The sequence below is a fragment of the Amphiprion ocellaris genome, chromosome 22, assembly GCF_022539595.1.
Source record: "Amphiprion ocellaris isolate individual 3 ecotype Okinawa chromosome 22, ASM2253959v1, whole genome shotgun sequence".
NCBI classification, from domain to species: domain Eukaryota; kingdom Metazoa; phylum Chordata; class Actinopteri; family Pomacentridae; genus Amphiprion; species Amphiprion ocellaris.
Window position 1 is genome coordinate 22,056,901 of NC_072787.1, and position 21,602 is coordinate 22,078,502.

Here is a 21,602-nt window from a genome sequence, read left to right on the forward strand (position 1 = left end):
CCCTGGGACCCCAAAGGAAAGGGACATCTGGAAATGACCTGCTTAGCCTGCTGCCACCATGACCTGAAACAGGGTAAGCAAAAGAGGATGGATGGACGGACGGATGGATGGATGGATGGATGGATGGATGGATGGACGGATGGATGGATGACTGTCCAGGTGAAGCCATGGTGAGAAGGGTGTTTTGGCTTGTGGACTTCAGAACTGAGTCTCTGCATTTTGCAAATGATGCTGCTCTGTTAGCTTCATCGAGCCATTCTGCACTGAGGTTTGCAATCAAGTGTACCAGGGATGAGAGTCAACAGCTCTAAATCTGAAGCCATGGTTCTCTGCAGCAAACCAGTGAACTTTAGCATTGCTGGATCTTAGTGGGACAGATTGGGACATGGTCAGCAATAATGCGAGCATAGTACTGGGCCGTCAAGATAAGGAAGAAATGCTCTACTAGACGGGCTATGTTTTAACCCTCATTTATGGTCATGAGATCTGGGTAGTGACTAAAAGACTGAGACTCTGGAAACAAGCACCCGAAATGAAATTCTTTCCTAGTGTAAGGAACTCGGACAACTAGAGGGAGCTTGCAGTAGATTTGTTGAATGGATGAGTAAGCGGTCAGTGTTCCACTGGGGAGTTGTTCATTACAAACTTATGCTGTGTATCCAAAACATTTAATTTTTCCTCACTGTAACCATCTCACAGAGGTAATGAAGTGTTGGAACAATTCATTCAGTGAGGAACAAAATGACTCAAACTACCTTGAAGCTACTAATGAGAAAAGAAAAGGGGAAACTTGCATGTTAAGGGGTTAAAATTTTGATCTAATGAAGGGTGCGAAATTAAATCAAGTTATCAAATTAACACAATTCATTGTGTGAGGGAGCCTGATTGTAGCAGATTTCAAGGTAAATCATTGAAAAAGATCAACTCACAGACCGACACTGCCATCCTTAGAGCTACATCGTTGGCATGGCTAAAACTCCTCCAGTGCTGGTATTTCAGTAAGTGCATTAAATACATAAAGTACAGTGAGAACAATAAACATCTTTTCACCATTTCTGCCCACTCCCCTGCCATCCCACGTTAAGTACAATCAGCGGGGTTCATGACATGATACTGAACAGTACCAGCAGTGACTCATCATCAAAACAGAGTTTGTCCTGTTAACCAGTGGAGAAGAGTTGTATAACTCCGTGATGCAAATGCCCGCTGTTGCTCTTCAGTATTCATTTCTCTCCCTTGCATTTATGAGTTGGTTTGACAGTTTCTGTTTTAGCATCCCTTGAAGTTTTGCTAAAAGTGGACTTGACTTAATAAGAATGATGTCAAAGGATAAAAAAATCTGGGTTTACAGCTAAAAAGAAGCACTGCACTGATTTGCCAAATTATTTCCACATCCACTGATGTTTAATATATTCTCGTATTTCACTGCAGTATATATATATATATATATATATATATATATATATATATATATATATATATATATATATATATATATATATATATATATATATATATATATATATATATTATCTATACACCGCTTAATCCTCACTAGGGTCATGGGGGGGGGGCTGGAGTCTATCCCAGCTGACTCGGGTGAAGGCAGGGGACACCCTAGACAGGTCACCAGTCTGTCGCAGGGCTACATACAGAGACAAACAATCACTCTCACATTCACACCTACGGGCAATTTAGAATGATCAATTAACCTCAGCATATTTTTGGACTGTGGGAGGAAGCCGGAGTACCCGGAGAAAACCCACGCATGCACAGGGAGAACATGCAAACTCCATGCAGAAAGATCCCGGGAAAGCCGGGACGCGAACCAGGGATCTTCTCGCTGCAAGGCGAAAGTGCTAACCACTACTCCACTGTGCAGCCCTATATATATATATATATATATATAAATATGTATATATATATATATATATATACATATATACATATATATATATATATATATATATATATATATATATATATATATATATATATATATATATATATATATATAGTTATCGATTTATGTAACTCTATTTAGGCTTCATTACTTGTTTTAAACACGAAGAAGTCATGCATTCTGGATGGACACAAAGAAATCACAAACTCCAATGCACCAGTCAGGATAGATGTTATGTTCAGAGCTAGCTACTACGTTTTTCCTTTCCCCTTTGCTAACAAATCAGGCCACTGCCAGAATAACTGACACTTAAATAAAAACAGGTCTGACTTTTTAGTTAACCTCTAGAGTTTCACTTTGAGTTTTTCCTTCCTCAGCTTATTCGTGCTGGAATTCCCTGATGGAGCAAACATATTGAGCACACTGATTTATCAGCTTTTGCTCCATATGGCTGCAGACATGATTTTCCGTGTTCAGAAGTGCTGCCAGGTTTAGTGTACATTCACAGCCAAAGTAAAATCTGGGTAAACAGACAGATACCTCACACACTCACACACTCACACACTCACACACACACACACACACACACACACACACACACACACACACACACACACACACACACACACACACACACACACACACACACACACACACACACACACACACACACACACACACACACACACACACACACACACACACACACACACACACACCTACACACACACACCTAAACACACACAACTACAGATGCATGCAGTATGAAACCATAAAGGGACGAGGAAAATACAGAGGAGGGGGCATGCAGTGTGTACAGATTCATCGGGAAACCCGGCACTGTAATTAACATCTGTTGTCATAATAGAGGTCAAGTAGAAGAGAATACAGAAAAGCCCAGCTTCCCCTAATCTGACCAAATCCCTGTTTCACAAAATGGAAAAGCAGACAATGCTGGGGCAATTAGATCATTTTAGGTGTGTCATGCAGTCACCATCATATCCCCAAATGTGTCTTTCCCACCAAGTTTCCACTTCGTCATACGAGGCTATTATCATGGAAGACCGTCAAATCATCTCCTTTACGGCCAAACCTCCCATCTGTCTGTTTCCACATATTATGACAGCTATGATCGGCGGTTAATGGCCAGTGGCGTTTTAGTCATTTCATTCCCCGACTCTCTCTATTTCTTTTTAACTCCACACACTTTTTTCCTGTCATTAACCCCAAAGACCCACAGGACTGTGAATCTTTCAAATCAAGCAATCTTCTCTTGCTGAAACACACCCAAGAGATAGACCACTACCACTGAGATGATGCCACACATTTAAATTCATCTCCAGTTATCTGCAAACATTGTGAAACACATTGTGATGCATTTACTGACTTGTGTGTCCGTCTGCATCCATTCCCCCCTTCGAATGATTTGGTCTTTTGTGCCAGAGACGTCTGGTTCGCCCTGCGTCACTGGATGAATAACCAACAGGATTGGAGGGTGGGGTTGGGGTTCCTTCATGCTGTCATCTTGCGTTTTCTTCTACGTCACATACCATCATCTCCTGACACGAGACAAGTTACTAGTTTCTAGGGAAGAAGGAGAAAAACCTTACTCACAAATGGATTCTTACAGTTTCATGGTGTGATTGTTCTTTACATTTTTGCCTTTTGCCTCTGAAGCTTGTGCCAGAATTTATATTCACAAAGTGACCATTGCTGCTTGTGCTGCCACTATTATATATACAATGTACAGTTGGTCAGACATCACAAACAACCCATTCGAGCCTACAGCAAACATCCATTTATCATTTTTTGCTCTTTTGCACTCTCAGGAGGCAGCCCCTGTCTGTCTGCGGACACCTGGGGGGAAGTTCAACCCAAAAAAATCGTCAGTGCCTCTGACCCTGAAAATAGAGGTCATACCAGCTTTACATATTTTCTTGCTGTGGAGGTGTCCAGTGCAGAAATATACCATTTTAAAAGTAGTTCAGCCACATAGCAGGAACTAAATAAAATGATTATTGCAGTGTAAACATGCTGGGACTCCGTAAGGGATGCACCTCATATGTTGTGACAGCCATCTTGTTTCTCCGGGAATAAAATCACGCTCAAGGCAAATCATGACTAGTACAGCATGATGTCCCCCACCCACCCCCTCCAGCCCTATATAAGGGGCCATCTCTGCCCAAATGTGCTCAGAAGGGGGAGATGAGGTTTGCTTTATAGGGTCCTGCTTGCTGGATTCCCCCAGAATACATTATGCCCCCCTCTGTGCTTTTAAGCTTGCGAGACTATTATCCAGCAGCCCCCAGTAAGTTCTTATCAGTGGCAGCCAGATGGAGAGCACACCAGCAATACCTCAAGACTTGTTGATCGAGCGGCGCTGGCAGAAAGGCTGTCATTGTGGAGAGGTTCTGTGGTCTCAGATTAGCATCTTTGCTCTTTTGTAATCTATTCTATGATTGCCAAGAGAAGTCTTATTAATTACAGTTATTTCACTGGCTGGATTTATTTGCCGACGTGGACAGCTTGAGGGCTGAAAACTGAAAAATGATACAGCAAAAATGGCATTTTGTCTGACCAGGGTACTGTTAAAGCATGTGCCTGTGTTTCTCTGACTTAAATATGCATTTAATAATGAGAGTAACCCTACACTGATATGCTGTTAACCCATCAGACTTAATCTAATCAGCTGCAGCATGGCAAACTTGTGCATTGAGGAGTGTCTGCATGATGCGTTTGGCCACACAAACAATAGAACAGTATGTACTGGATACAACAACACTGTCCTCTAGAGCTTCTCACATCAGCAGCCTGATGGTGTACACCGAACCAACCTCATCATCATCCAGGGGTCTCAGGCAGTGGATTAGACACTACAGCTGGAAGAACAAAAATATGTCCAGTTAAAGGCTAAAATTGAAACTATGACTACACTAACAAAAACTGCTGTTGACTGCTCAACCAGTTTGTCATTTCACTACGGATAAAAAAAAAAAGGACAAGAATAGGCATCCACCAGTGCGCAGACTCCGGCCCCCACCTCAATTCTACCACAGGGGTAAATACCCATAATGCACTAGTTGTTGCTTTTGTATTGAATTGGCGTCACATCGGTGCTCTGACCCACTTTTCTTCTTTTCTTTTTTTTTTTTTATAGCAGCCAGCAGGTTATTTTGAGATTTCATTAGCAGGAGGACCAAGGGCAAATGAAAGGTGAAGAAGCTCAAACCCACACACAAATCAACTCAATTCAAATCTGTGAAAGCATTTTTTCCATCCTGTTTCTGTGCAGACTACCTGCCACAGGAAAATGCCACCGAATGTCCTCAAGGATGTGCTTTCTAAATGCACGGCTAAGCATGAGTAACTGATGACTGCTGGTGTGTTGTCAGGTCCTTGAGTTATGAAGTGACATTTTTTGCTAGGAGGGGGATGTATCACCCAGTCTAAAACTTGATCCTGTCACTACTGCTGCTCTAAAACACCAGACACCTCCTGCAGACATAGTGGAGATACTAACAAATTTAAATGGAAGAGGTGACTGGGGTTATGCATTAATGTGGGTGGGCTACTAAAGTTTAAAATCAAATTGTAGTCTGTTTAATCTAGAAACAGATTTAACAGCCCTAATGATGGTCAAAATGACAAATAATCTCCCAGCAAGTCTGAAAACAGTTTAAAAATGTTGAAGGAAATTTACTATTTTTACTGAGAATTAAAAGAGGAGATTTATAGCTGTAAACATCAAAGCTCAAGCCAGTAGCCTATTAGGTTAGCATATGACAAAAACTGGGAACAGCTAGCAAAGGTAAATATAAATAAAACAACCATACGAGCAGCTGCGTCAAAACTCACTGTAATACATTATAGGTGATCAAAAATAAGGTAAAAATGACAGTATTTTTTTTACCTTTGGACAGGATTGAGTTAGCTTTCAGCCAAGCTAGGCTAACTGGCTGCAGTTTAGCGTTCCAAAAAGACTGCCACCAGGGGGAAACAGCTAGCACACACTGAAAGACACTTCTAAAACTCACTTTAAGGCATGAGAACCTATCACAGTCGCAATTCATTACAGAACCGCGTTCTTACCCGCTTTTGTAGTGTTTTTTTTTTTTTTTTTACCATGCAGATTAGAAAACGCGGTCCCTGCACAAGATTGGCTGTACTTCCTGGGGCGTGGCTTATCCGATGCACCGATATTCCTGATTGGTGTAGCCCTTACTCCGACTGTCCAATCCTGTGAAAGCAATCTGGAACCGGAAGACTACAAACACCTCACTAACCCTAATGTCCTTATAACCATATTGTATGGGTATTTCGGCCCTAGTTTAACTACCTGTGCGCTGAGTTAGTTTTAGACACTAGCTGATGTGCTCACATCTTTATTTAACAGCATCCACTTCCTCATTTAGTCAAATCTAAACACTTTTGATAATAATTCACTTTACCAAAAACACGTTTCTTTCCTTTTCCCAATCCTTGGGGTTGTAACAGAAATTTTATTATGTCTAGAAAAAAAATTATTATTCTAATTAAGTTTTTAAAAAATTGTTATCCATGGACAGAGTTCTATATGTTTTTTCACTGTCTTTCTAGTAAATTGGGCCAAACCAACAGTCCTGTGGATTCAGTTTAGCTTTGCACAAAGACTGGAAACAAGAGGAAACAGCTTAGGTTCCTTTCCAGTGCAGGGGCAAATACAATGTGGTACAAACTTCTACAAAAACCAGGCCCATCACTGGCCCTTTCAGACTTTCTCTTACCATTGTGGTCTCGGATCCAACAGCTCTGACCAACATTATAACTTCAAGTGTGCTAGAACAATGAAAACATTGTGTAATTGCTGGGCGTAACTACAGTTCTGTGAGCACATATGATTGAGAACAATAAAGGATTTATTATGTTAGCCTATATGGCAAATTTTACATTGTTGATAATGTTTGAGTGGAGAAGGTTGCTACTCTACTACAAATGGTTAGTGCCTCTTTGAGTTTAACCAATGAGCGTCAACAACACTTTTCCAGGGCCAGTTTCTCTTTCCTCCAAAAACTGCCCTGAAAGAGGTTTTTACAAGGATCATGCTCGAACTTTCTGGCCACCCTCGAGTCTTGTTTTGAAGGTGATTCCAGATATTTACCCTGCCTTGCTAAGATTACCTTTCTCCTTTTTGCCTGTTTTTGTGCTAAGCTAAGCAGCTGATGTACTGTACAATCATGTTCCTGGCATCAACCTTATAATCTAACTTTTGGCAAGAGGAATTGTGTATTAACCAAAACTGACTTATTCTTGTCATCATTGCAAAACAGAAACTGATCAAAAAATACTTTGCACTTTATAGCAAGTTGAAAAAGACAACCAGAATTAGGCATTTATGTGTAAAACAGGATGTTACATGCACACATAAAAAACCTAGTATGTCATTATTACCCCTTTTCTTCAGGATGCCTAATATTACACAATTTTAAATCTATTGGTCTCCCAAACAATAAGCTAAATCAAATGCCAACGCAAGCTGATTGCTGATCATCTAGCAATAATCTCAGTAATTGTAATAGTGACACTGCACTTGCTGTTTTTCAGGCCCTAAATTTGCCAGTCTGAGCTCTTTTGCTCCATTACAAGCCTTGTAATCCTTTATGTAATAAGTCTGGGGCATTTATTATGCAGCAGGTCTGGCACACCCTGCCAGCGTAACAACAAAACATAACCACGGCCCATCTGAACTCACCACTTCAAACACATTTTACTTGCACCATTAAGACGGTGATTGGTGGTTATTACAAGCTGCTCTCTGTGAGAACGTCCAGATGCTCTTTTTTTTGTCAAGGTCAGGAGCGCAAGAAGGTGGACAGGGAGGAGGCAGTGGAGGGAGGAGGAGGTGGGGTTGAGTTTTGTACCCATCAGGCACTTGGAGCCTCCGCAGTGACGTGGCACCTGCAGCCAGGAAAAGGCACAAAATGGAGTCCAAGCCGGCCCCACGGTGGCGTGAGTCAAAGAGCCGGGGGAGGCGGTGGAGGACGCTTCAGGCTCGATTAGGCCCACATCCTATCTCCATCTTCAGCTCTGAGCTCCATCGCCCAGAGTCATTAGCGCTGAATTCAGTTTCCACTCAGGAGCACAAGCAGCTTGCCTTATTTTTCATACTCGCTGACCAGCTGAGGTGATGTGCAGAAAGGGAAATAGGACTAACACCTTGCTTCTTACTCTTCTTTTAGATTTCAGGATTTGTAAGAAAACCCTGCCTTTGGATCTGTTGATGAGGAGAGCAGAAGTGACATCTGCATGCCTCAGGAGGTGGAAAGAGATGAGTGCTGGCAGAGAGATACACCCACCCCTCTTTTTTTTTCCCACTTCATGCCACTGAGCAGACCAGCATGCACCTGTCCCCTCTGGCTGTGCAGAAGCTGAGAGAGAGAAGAACTTTAAAAATGTGTCTACGCGATCAAACCTTTTGACCAGCTTTGGGTCAGAAGATGAGACGAAGAGAAAAGGAGCATAATGAGGAATGACTGAATGAGTTCATAACAAGAGGAGGGTGGGGGAGGTAAGATGGGGGGGAAAGCGGAGGGGGACGGACAGATTGGGATGTGAAAGATAAAGCAGATAGCCGGCCGTGCGAATGGGAGTGACAGTGACAGAGTCCCATGCAAAGATAAACAGCCCGGGTGCAGCCCCTGTAATGGCTTTGCACGAGTAATTTGTCACTCCGTGTGAAAAGCAAACAGCAGAAGAGGCAACAGCAACACTTTGCACTGACACTTACCATCGGCCAAGGACCGAGACGTCTGAACAGCCGCTGCTGCCCACCTCATCAAGAGACAGACCTCAAAACATCCTCATAATACACAACTGTCCTGCATCACATTACATTTGCTGTCGATCACAGCTCAGACCCATATAACCCACTGTCTCAGTTTTCATGTCATGCTTTACATAATTGTTCTTGGGGTCAAGCACTTTTGACACCGTCTCATGAACAGAAATGTCATCTTAATAGGACATTTGCAAACAAAAGAAACAACTCAGGAAAATGTCTGTATGAACAAACAGCATTTTCATTTCTTGCTTTGTTAAATGCAGCTTGCACATCGCTCACTTCAACTTACAGCAGATGAATCACAACATGATAAAAATCTTTTTTTTTCCCCACAAACTCTATGAACACAAAACTTAAGTGCTGGAAAATGGAAAGTGACTATCCACCATTTTGAAGGAAATGAAGAGAAGTGATTTGTAAACATGATCTAACATGTGAGCACTGCCATCTTGTGGATGTTTCTGTTACTACACACACAAATAATAATTTTAAAAAACTTTCCATCAGCTGCAATAAATTATTTATGGCTATACAGAACAAAAAACATATCCCAAATGTGAATATTAAAATGTATACATTGAAAGATTTCTGGTCCCCTAGAGACATAAAGCAGAATTAAATAAAATGCTACATAAATCCAGCAGTTCAGAACAGGAAATAAAACCAAGGAATATCATTTTGTGAAGGCATTATGTTCCACTTCTCCTCAATGCAAATAAATTAGCATCAACCTATTAAAATGCTCTCTGCAGCGCCCCCCAGCTGCTGCAGGTGAGAATGCAGCACCCTCGGCCTTTTCCCTGAGATGGGCAGCAGCTCGCCGTTGGCCTTCATCTGGTCTATTCTCCTGGAAAGGTCGGCGTCGCTGTCGATGACCAGGGTGCACCTTTGGGCGTAGCTGACCAGAGTCTCTTCTCCTTGGCGAAACATGCCCACCAGGGGGACCATGTCTTTGCCGGCCAGGTGGAGCTCGGCGATTGATGCCGTGTTGGCGATGGTGTTCCGGTCGATTCCAAGATGGCGGAAGGCCTCGCTCATGCTTTTCTTCTTGATGAAGGCGGACAGGACTTGTTTGTAGCGGTGGATGACGTACTGGACGCCGGTAGCTGGAGGAAAGAAAAAACAGGGCATGAGTGCTAGGTCTGGATCCAAACATCTGAATATCCGAATATCTGGTCGTGGTATCCGAATACTAATTTTGAGATTCGAATACTCGGATTTCCCCCATCCCCGGCCGACGAGCTGAATATTCAGATATTCGTCATTAATTGGGCCCGAATATCCAGAGCTCAAAAACTGCTTTTTGGACCAGCCCTAATGACTATATCAAAAGCTGCCTCACTTTCCAATGGATATTAGTGGAAAGCATCAGTTTACTCTCCCCACATAAGAGTGTACAACAATTCTGAAATGGGGGAAGTTATCTAACTCACTACATTATTTGTCTAATTTCATTTTCATGTGCAATATTTCATCAGCATCATGTGTGATATTACTAATGACCTCAGTATAATAAACAACATTACTTCTTTATTGTTCTATTATCGACTTATTTTAGCTTTTTTTAAAAAATCTCAGTAATGTCGTACTTAAATCTTATTGATTTTCTATTTTTTAGGCTCTGCATTTCGTAATGTTATGCCATTTGTTATGTTGTTTTTCTGAGCAACACCTGACCAAAGAATTTCCTTCAGCATTAAAAGAGTTTTATTTTATCATATCTACTTCAACATCATTTAAATATTTTTTTCCAAGTTGGACTAGTCTGTTGCTTTGCTGTCTGTCAGTTTACAACACTGCCACAATCCACAAACAGACTTTACTTTTCTGATACTGACTGGTCACCGTTTTGTCTTCAATGACACTTAAAAACCTTTAAATCTGGTACTGATGCACAGAGACCGTCTTTTTTCAAACCAGTGCTTAAATCTAGGTACTGACACGAGTATTCAATAATAATGCAGTATTTCTACTATAAAAATACAACAGCCATAAAAGTGAAATGATTTTGCAAACTGCACCAGCATTAATTTGGACCAAAACATGCTGGTAGAGGCTGTCAATGTTTTTTTTGTTGTTTTTGTTTTTTGTTTTTTTTACAAATTCATGCATCTTTATGGGAAAAAATCATCTGTGATGTGGTGATGTTTGGGCTCCAATATGCTGATGAAGCAACAAACTCTTGTATCATCGACAACCAACTTTTTTTTGTCATTGTCTCGGGACATTTTGTCTCAGTTCTTCAGAATTGTCTGCAAAGCTTGTTGCTGCTAATGCTCGCTGGTAGCATAGATAAACTCTGAAGCCTGCATTGTGCTGGTACTTCTGAAATGTCGTTCAGCCAAGGTGAGGTGAAGATATTGTTATCATATGGTGATGTTGGACACGACACCTGATACCAGGGGTTTTGCAGGTTCAGAATGGGCTTTTGAGGGGTGACAATCCATTACTTTAAGCATTATCGGTTCATGCACAGGAAAGGCAATGCATCTGTATTAGGTTATCTGACAGAAATCTATGCATTTCCCACTTATTTCTGACCATATAATAAATAAAAGTGTCTATTTCATTTGAGTAAATGGAAGTCCAATTAACAAAACCGGTTAAATATTTTTTTAATTCTCAATTTTTCCAACTTTAGTGCCATCTAAAATCTCTTTAGGGGCCCACAAAGTTCCTCTGTGCAGGAAAAACTCTTAATATTGGTATCAGGACATCATTAAATTCATTATTACCTCTCTTCCTGCTGTAGTCCTTCCCTTTCTTTGATCTTTTCTTGTCCTTGTGATGTTTCTTCCGTCTGTGTTCGCTTGAAGCCGCCGACACTTCTGATGAGTCGGACGCCTCTGAACCACTGTCGCTGCTGTTGGAGGACGTGGAAGAAGCTCTTTCTCTCTTTCGAGATTTGGTTTCTAAGTGCTGCACCTTGCTCGGTTTAGGAGCTGTGTGTGGTCAAAGAAAGAAAAATAAACATGACATAAAAAGGAGCATCCAGCACATTTAAACATTACGTACTACTTTATTTCGATCACTGACCTTCAGCCACTGGACTGGGTGAAGCAAACGCCGGCATGGAGCGATTGCTTGTCAGGTTTTCGATCTGGCTCCTCAGGAACTTGCGGTCCTGCATCAGATCCTCCACCTGTCGCTCCAGGGCAGCAATTCGCTCCTGTTTGCTCTCCAGCATGCACTGCAGCTTGGTGATGGTCAGCAGCACCTTCGGGGGGAGGCTCTCCACCTGGGAGGCAGCTAGAAAAAGGAAAGATAAGATACGATGAAGCTTATTGATCCCTCACTGGGGAAATTTACAAAAACATACAATTTGTAGAAGGTTTAAAACACAGAGTTAAAGTTAAGTCATGTTAAAAAAAAAAGTTTCTCTGGCATCATTTTTGTTTGTAGATAAGGGTTGTGTAGCATCCTTGTTTAGCCAATTTATTTATTGATTTGTTGATGTGTTAGCGACAAAAACACGTGAAAATCATTCACAATAAATACACATAAATCATTATAATTGTGACTAAGAGACATGCTAAAGGGAAGTAATAGTAATTGCATTGCTTAATGAGAGAAAACGGGATATGATTGCATTTTCTCACAATTCTAATGAAATATTGGTTCAAGTTCAAGGTCAATTACCAAACAAATGAATAATAAAATAACCTTTTACTCAGTTAACAGCAGACTAGTGGTCAATATATTTACACTCTACTACAGGACTCTTCAATAAGGGCTTAAACTACTGAAACTATTCAATCTATCCATTACCTGAAACACTGTCAAATTTGTTCTATTGCAACCAACAATGGCTTATTGATGTCTTAAGATGATAATAATAATAGTAAAAATAACTATTATTTGTGTAGCACCTTTAGAAAACTAATTACAAAGTGCTTTAAAAAGAACACGTGACATTAGATAAATAATGAAAATTATTTGTAAAATGAAAAATGCTGTGGACATGAATGAAAAATGAAAATTAGAATTGAAAAAAAAAAGGACAAAATGAATGGAATGAAAACCACACTAACTGTCCAGACCTGAGTACCTAGTAGTAACTCCTACTTATTTATGCACTTTGTTTTTATATATTATGCACCAAGAGGTTATTGACTAATTTAGTTGCACGTTTGCAACGACAATAAAGAAATTCTAAGAAATGAATTTAACCAAATATATAAAATTTAAAACATGTAATAAGACAAGATAGTTGAGTAAAACATTGTTTTTGTAAAGCACATTCAAGGCTACAGTCATTGTGTAAAACATATTATGATTACCATTACCAAAGCAAGAACTTATGGTATTATTTATGGTGCGATTTTACAAATCATTAGGGAATAAAACCCTCCAAAAATTAGATATACTACTTTATCTGACTGTAATACATGTTAATACTGAGACCCCACAGTGTCATCAATTATGGAGAATAACCTAACTAATGTAATGACATAGCTAAGACTCCATGGTATTATAAATTATAGAACTTGACCTAAATCATGCACATATTATGGCCAAGACCACACAGCACTATTAATTATGGACATTGATCTTACAATTTCAGAGCTAAAATTTCGGCCTTACAAAAATATACATATATATTCCCTGGATCTCCTTTGAGCAAGCTTTATTTTTATTTATGATGTTAAATGGCCAGTTAAAAGCAGCTGATTCCACCTGAGCAGCTCGTACCTGACATGGCGCTGCTGGGCGTGTTGTCCTGAACAGCATCTGCCGAAGCCCCCGAATGGAAATTCTCCCACTTGATGATTCGCAGGTCGTCTTGTTCCTGCTTCAACCAGGCCGGAGAGCTGAGTCGGTCTTTGGTCCTCACGGAGCTGGAGTCGATCTCTACACAGGGGGAGTAACCCGACGGCTCCTGCTGCCACACCGATGACATCTCTTCAGACCTGAGTGTGGATGAGAGGTGGGTTAGAAGGGTCTGAAATGTAAGTTTTCCCAATGTTATGGACACCCCTAAAGAAAGTCATTGTTAAAATACAAGATCCTGAACAACTGAATTCATTGATCCATCAATAAATACGAAAGTTTCACATACACTAATGTTCAAAAGTTTAGTGTCAACCCAGACAGTTTCATGTTTTCCATGAAAACTCACACTTTTATCCATGTGATAACATAATTGCACAAGGGTTTTCTAATCATCAATTAGCCTTTCAACACCATTAGCTAACACAATGTAGCATTAGAACACAGGAGTGATGGTTGCTGGAAATGTTCCTCTGTACCTCTATGGAGATATTCCATTAAAAATCAGCCTTTTCCAGCTACAATAGTCATTTACCACATTAATAATTTCTCGACTGTATTTCTGATTTCTTTGTAGAAATCTGCTTTCACTTTGACAAGAAAGAGTCTTTTTTGGGAAATTCTTGTCAAAGCAGCCAAATAAAATAGATTCAGTGTTAAAAAGCAATAAAAGGAGAAAACTTCCAAGGGTGTTGAATACTTAACACTTATAAGATACATAGATTTTGGCTTTACATAGCACAAGACATCCTTCTAACTAGGTGAATTCAACATGACAACAAGTCAGTTGAATGACTTTATTGAAGATAACCATTGAGAAAAGCCATTTATTTAATACTGTAAAAGAATCTAAAATAATTCACTAGTAGGTTTTACAAAGAAAAGATGAATTATAGCCAAACATCCAAACCCATGACCACCTGCTTCTGGTAACACTCTACCATAACAAGTAAAATAAACAATACATTGCATTTGCAAAGGAAAAAAAATGGAGACGCAATTTTTTATCCTGTAATTGTGGAAGCCTCTCTTCTTTTAGACGATGTCACTGTTTTAAAAAGATGCTTTAACTTTACCTCAGGTGTCCTGTGCAGTTACATTGTTTGCCATCAACAGCTGGCTGCAAGTAAACTTGGACTGAAGCTGTTTCCATAGCAACAAGATTGGGATCTTGTAATTATGAGATCTGTATCTTGTAATTAAGAGATGAAGATCTTGTAATTACGAGATCTTTTGTGAGATGTGGATCTTCTAATTATGAGATGCTACGTCAAAATTACGAGATACAGAAATCACAATTACACGATAACGTCGGCGGTTCGTTCTTCTTCTGTGACGCTCCGCCAAACAAATAACTCCTTTATGTGACACTGAAACATCTTAGCATCTGAATTAAGGAATTCATTTCAATGCATGAATGAATGGCTGTACTGTGACCTGTCACTCTATGTTAAAGTAATAAAGGCAGTATTACTTTATATACATTGATATCATGTGGTGGGTGATGCAGTCATTAATATGCCACAGAAGCAGCCTTTTCCTTTCACTTCATACATGTGTTTGAGGGACTAAACTGCAACGCAGCTCACTAAGATAAGGTGAAAGAAGAAGATAAGTGTCTTTTTTTCATTATTTCAGTGCCCATTTTTACACATATGATGGCTGATACTGTTGCATGACTCAACTGTGACATGAACAGTGTCTTGAATTTACTTTATCATAGGAGCAACAGGAAAAACTCCAGAATTTATCTCTTAATTAGGATTTCTGTATCTCATAATTTTGTTTACTATCTCATGATTACATGAACTGGTGCTCCAGGATATTCAGTGATCTATCAGATGCTTGAATAATACTTACAAGCAGCATTTCAAACACTATTCCCAGTTTGGGATGGCTGTTAACAAAAATGGTGGTACATTCTTTTATACTGGCTTAGACATAGATTTTGTATTGTGAGGTGCACAGATAGACTAATATACTTTACTAGCTGAACGTACACGGTACAACTTTTGCTCAAGAGTTTTAAAATTTAGGACCTGGCTTGAATAACGCAGGGGCACCATTTTAACTGAATTGAATTTTATGTCTTTTAAATTAAAAAAAAAAAAAAAAAAACTAATACTCATAAAACAATGTATATAAAGCTTGTGTTTAAATGGTCTTCCATACCAGTGTCTCAGTAAATAGGCAGAAAAAAATGTACAGAGCTTGCCAGAGCACCTTCATTCCTGTTCTAAAAATATTCTTTTCTATTTATTAAATGCAATATGTGAATTTTTCTATCACACTACACTCTCATTAAGTTAACTTTCTTTTATTTTACGGGATTTTTTCAGCCACTTAAGTCTCATAAAAGCTCTTCTAGGAAGGTAAACTGCAAATTATCACTCACTCTAAACACTATGATTCTTGCATTTGATTGCTGTTTTCAATGGGCTGCACAATGAATTGTCTCAGCATTAGCATTACATTACTCAACTTTTCTTGCTGCGAAAAAAAACACTTGGATGGTTTCATCTTTCCACAACAAATCTACGTGAGAAGTTTATCTGATAGCACATACTTTACTCCAATATAAGAGCTCTTTATTTAAACTCTTTCCTAGACACAGACTTTGTTGACATGCAGGCTGCACGTGCATGGAAAAATGAGCAAAAAGCAGCAGAGAAACCGTGAAAAGGAAGATTTGGTAGCAGAAAGAAACCTACATCAGTTGTATGGGAGTATTTCAGCTACAGAAAGGATATCAGGCGCTCTGTTGGGAGTGTCTTGTACTACATGAAGAAACACAACTGATGTGTTTGACCATTTAAATCAGAACCACAACGCTCTGGATGATGAGCGCAAAGCCAGATCTGACTGCCACCCAAAGCAAAAACACTATTTAAGATCAAACTGGAAGTTCTATTCCATATAGAAAATTGATTTAAATTATTATTTTACATTTTTGACACCGATGCTGTCCTCTAGAATATCTCAATATCGTGCATCCCTAGTTTTTTGTGTCTACTGTATCTGTCCATGTCAGTTAAACCATAAATAAGTACATAGATAACCAATATAAGTATGCAATTAACTCTGATAAAAGCCTTTGCAGTGGCATTAAAGTTGAAATGTAAAGTCAAGTCACAGAATACAGCGTAAGTTACCAAAAACAGCTTGAATGCATTTCATATATATGCACTGTGATAGATCTACTACTGAATTAGCTTCAACTTCTACTGAAAGCACGAGATCAAGACTCCATAGATAGCAATTGTGCTTCCATTCTCCCATTTATAGCTGCACCACTAGAACAAGAATACAGGCTGTTATGCAAGGATTCAAGGATCCTTATCTTGATGAGTAAAGACATATTTTGCAGAATAAACAGCTGTAGTCATTTGTAATTTACAATATGAAGAATTTATATTCATAAAAGCAAAAGATTGCAACAAATGAGATGTTACCTCAAGCTAGAAAGGCTCTAAAGTTGTAAGCTGGCTGCATTAATTAGCCCAGTTCATGTTTGGATCCCTGCATGTGATGCACATGAGGAGGAGAATTAACAGCAAGTCATGCACATCTTCACATAAGAACAAAGGGTTAAATAATGCAAAAACTCAGGTATTTTCATCCTCATAATAACTGAAATCATGCAAAGCAAATGTTCCTGCAAAGCAAATGTTCCAGTCAAACTTCAACACCTTAATTTAAAAAAATGTTTAATGATTGACAAATAGTCCTGACTGGATCTATTTGGTTTTCCTACTTCAGCGAGCAACACTTTTACCTTTGGACTTAAGCCACAGGACGAATCATTTATTAAGCCTCAAGATAAATCAATCATTAATACATTCATTAGGACTCGATGAATCATGCATCAGTTAAGCATTAATTAGGAATGAGCAGGGAATCATGGATTTTGTGCTCATACCCTAATTTTGGCTTCAGAATTCTGTCCTGTTGCATGATGCTGTTTATCCCTTTTAATGTTTTTCAATTTTGTCAGAACTTTGTTTCCCATCAGGGATTAGTTTCCAGACATTTGCAGACCAACAGTTTCTAAAGTGTCAGTTTAGAGGCTTTTCCCATAAAATATAAAGCTTTGATCTGCACCGATGAATGCATGAAGCTACAAATGTTAAATGTCACTAGTGTGGCTCAGCTTCCTCACACACAAACCAAATATCTGTTTCTGCAGCTAAACATGGCCGACCATTTCTACTGAGAACTGCAGTTTGATCAAATATCAGTAGACACACAGTCTGTAAATTACTAGAGTTTTGTAATATGAACATGGCTAACAAACTGTAATGGAAGAGAGAAGAAGTAGCGATGACTTATAAAACAAACCGACATGGACACAAATTTGCATCACTTTATAATGTAAGTTTATGCCATTAAATAATTAACACTTTGTGGATCAGTGTCTGTTAACTCCAGAAAAGGGTATTTTTGAAGCTGTATACCAGGATTTTCCCTCATCTCATAGGAATGTGAAGCTGATAATCACATGCAAACGTTTAGATGTCGTCGCATGATGTAACCATCTTTGCTGTAACCATCATCTGCTGTTGCTAAAAGAGCGTAGCATGGAGGACAACAGTGCACCAAAAAACAAAAACTTGCAATGGTATGTGAAAAACTATGCTGTGCTTGTTGATGAATGGGATAAAATGCAACCCTGACCTTGACTTTTTCAGTCTAAGTTTGAAAAGTTGTAGAGCCTACATTTCCCACCATGCAACTGAATAGTATTTTTTGTTTTTCTACTATTGTTGGAACACAAGGTTTCTCTGTTAACAAACATAAAGGTCCCACATGGTGAAAGTCCATTTTTATTGCACCACGAATGTCTTAAAAACTTGGAGCTGTGAGACTATGAAGAATTCTTCATAACTAGATGGCCTCAGAACTTTAAAAGCAACTCAGAATTGTAATCAGTTTTAGGTAGAAACTGAGGAACCAGAGAGAAGGTTAGAAACGATGTAAGATCCTGGTTTCACACACTCATTCACGTCTGGTTCGGCTGCTGTGTCGTCAGCTATTTTACTCAGTTACGGACACAGAGAGAGTCTTCTTCCTGAAGGAGGCGTGGACAGCAACAGCGCAGCTGCATTTAAAGCTACAGACTCCAAAATAGGCCATTTAGAAAGGATTAAAACAAGAAGTAGGTTCCAATTTCCATACTACAATACTAAATAGCATGCCTAAAAAAAGATTTAGCATGTCATAACACATAGTGTATCAAATGCAGTAAACTAAAAATACGCAGATGTCCTATGATTTTGGTCAGATTGTGCAGTATGTAAACCAGCATATTCATTTGGCTACTATGACCCAAAATCCTCTGCACAGTTAGTTCACATACACGGCGGTGTATCGTGAAAGTATAAACATACTGTATGGCATGTGATAGCTCCTTTCACATTACAGACTGCAACACAGAATGTTCAAGGCGCAATGTTAAGACGAAGGAGTCTGTCACTGCACGAAAGAGTATGTACTTTGTGAGGTCAGCTGTGGTACATAATTAAAGTGAAAAATTTGCAATTTGGGCGATGGGTTATAGAGTCACGGTAAAATGAACCATCTTTGCAATATTTTAACTAAAAAAAAGAAAAACACAACGTCGTGACGTGAGATTTTCATTAATTTGCTGGAAAGAGGCAAAATATGGGACCTTTATGCTACTTAAAGGTCCCATATTTTGCCTCTTCCCAGCAAATATGGGACCTTTAATTCTTAAACAGGTTGTCTAGAACTACTTATGGTGAGTAAATTAACATTCAAGTGTAAAACTCACAGTTAAAGTGATCGTAACTTTGAGCAACAGCAGCTCATGATATTTCTACATTCATTCATTCATTAAATCATCATGTATTAGTTGTTTTGTTCACATTTATAGATTATCTTTCCCTAATATCCTCACTGGCTACAGGCACAAGAGAGGTGGTGCGTTGAGGTGCTTGTTACCTGGATGCAATTTATGAAACGGTACCTGTCTGCAGGAAGTGAACATGCCTGTTTTCCTTCATGTTTCCATGGAGATGATGACTGACTCCTTGACATGTGCAGGCTGCAGCACCCAAACACAACCACAGGAGTGAGTGCTGCAGTGATTAATCTGCTTCCAGCACCTGACACTGTGCATTAATATGCCAATTACTCTCATGGAAATGTACCACCGCAGTTCAAAGAGATTTTATTTGCATGAAACATGGAGATTTCATTTAGCATTAGTGCAGAGGGCTGTTGTCTTTACCTGTATTTATTTATTATAGGAACATAGCACTGTTTGGGAAGAATTTTTAATAAGCCTATTTGGCATAAATTAAGTTATAAACCTTAAAAAAAACGCAAAAATGTTCAGGGGGCTACAGTGGGCTCAGCATCTCTCCTTGCTGTGGTTTTAATTAGCTCCTGCCAAGATGGATGCTAATGACTGTAATTAGCAGCTAAAAAGGGGAGAAAAGGAGCAACAAAGACAGAGAAAGACACAAAACAACACGTACCTTCAAGAGAGTCCAGCAGGTAAAGGTGGCGAAGGAAACGAGTCCGTGTTTGTCCCGTTTTCAAGTCGAGTCTCACTTCGCACAAAACGCCCCGTTTTTCAAAAAAAATAAACAGAGGCGAGTGGGAAAATGCGAGACTACAACAGGCATGCCTGAGAGGGGCGGCGACACGGACGACGCTGGAGCTCCGCGCTGCCTTCAGGGACGCCGAGGAAAGCAGGACTCTTCACTGCTGCTTTAATTAAAGGAAAAGCCCAACGTGATTAAAATGCCTGATTAAAGCGAGACACTAAATGTTGTTATCATGCACTGATGAACGTAAAGTTTTTGATCTATGTTGCTTCGATAACATGTTTTGTTTTAGAAGTTCAAAATCAAAATGCACATTTAGCTTGTGATTTTTACGACATTTTGTCAATCTTTGCTCATAAGTGATCATTAGGTTTGTTTTGGGTTCAGGATATAATTTTGTAGGGTTTTTACTTTGATTTTTTTAAATTAATAAAGCAGTTTGTAGGGTTGAAGGTGGAGAACATGTCATTGTAGGTTCTTATCCTTAACATTTACTTAAAGTCACTTAACCTGAATATTTAATTAGGTTAAGTAAGTTTGTATTTTGTATCATATTAAACGGTGTTAAGTGTCATATTTCAGTTACTCTGCTAAATTTACATAATAAATGATAATGTAGGGTCACAACACTTTGGCTCAACAGCTAGAGACAGTCAGTCAGTTTTAAACTTTATATTTAACTCTACATTTATCTGATCTCAGGTCAGTTTTAAACTTTATATTTAACTCTACATTTATCTGATCTCAGGTCAGTTTTACACTTTATATTTAACATTACATTTATCTGATCTCAGGTCAGTTTTAATCTTTATATTTAACTGTACATTTATCTGATCTCAGGTCAGTTTTGAACTTTATATTTAACTTTACATTTATCTGATCTCAGGTCAGTTTTGAACTTTATATTTAACTTAACATTGATCTGATCTCAGGCCATTTTTAAAACATATTGATCTGATCTCAGGTCAGTTTTAAACTTTACATTTATCTGATCTCAGGTCAGTTTTAATCTTTATATTTAACTTTACATTTATCTGATCTCAGGTCAGTTTTAATCTTTATATTTAACTTGATATTGATTTGATCCCGGGTCAGTTTTAAACTTTATATTTAACTTTACATTTACCTGATCTCAGGTAAGTTTTAATCTTTATATTTCAATTTGCATTTATCTGATCTCACGTCAGTTTTTAACTTCATATTGATCTGATCTCAGGTCAGTTTTAAACTTCATATTTAACTTAAGTTATGTGAACTTGTTTGTTTTCTTCAACTCGAATTGTCATGGAAAGTTTTGAATATTGAACTCAAGTTTATAAGTTTTAGAAAATTAAACTTAAAGTAATTAGTTGTCTTGACTATTTGTAAGTTTTATCACTACTGCCAGTGTTGATTTGACTTATTTAAGTTATACCTTGAAAAAAGAAGCTGGGTGCTGGGTGGAGGGAGAGGGGGTGCTGCTGAAAAAATACCACAATTTTGGGATTAGTCAAAAATAAAACTGTAAAGCTATGATATCTAAGAATTATCGTGCTCACCA

General features: G+C 38.9%; 1 protein-coding gene across 1 annotated transcript; it reads right to left on the reverse strand.

Moving 5' to 3' along the window:
* Positions 1 to 8,934: 8,934 nt before the first annotated feature.
* On the reverse strand, positions 8,935 to 20,190 carry LOC111570924 (coiled-coil domain-containing protein 106-like). Its single transcript, XM_035949837.2, has 5 exons — positions 19,991 to 20,190; positions 13,413 to 13,630; positions 11,757 to 11,969; positions 11,456 to 11,662; positions 8,935 to 9,826 (listed from the first exon to the last, which is right to left on the reverse strand). Exons 2-5 carry the CDS (start codon positions 13,618 to 13,620, stop codon positions 9,447 to 9,449), a joined length of 1,008 nt encoding a protein of 335 aa, XP_035805730.1. The 5' UTR covers positions 13,621 to 13,630; positions 19,991 to 20,190; the 3' UTR covers positions 8,935 to 9,446.
* Between the last annotated feature and the right edge of the window lie 1,412 nt (positions 20,191 to 21,602).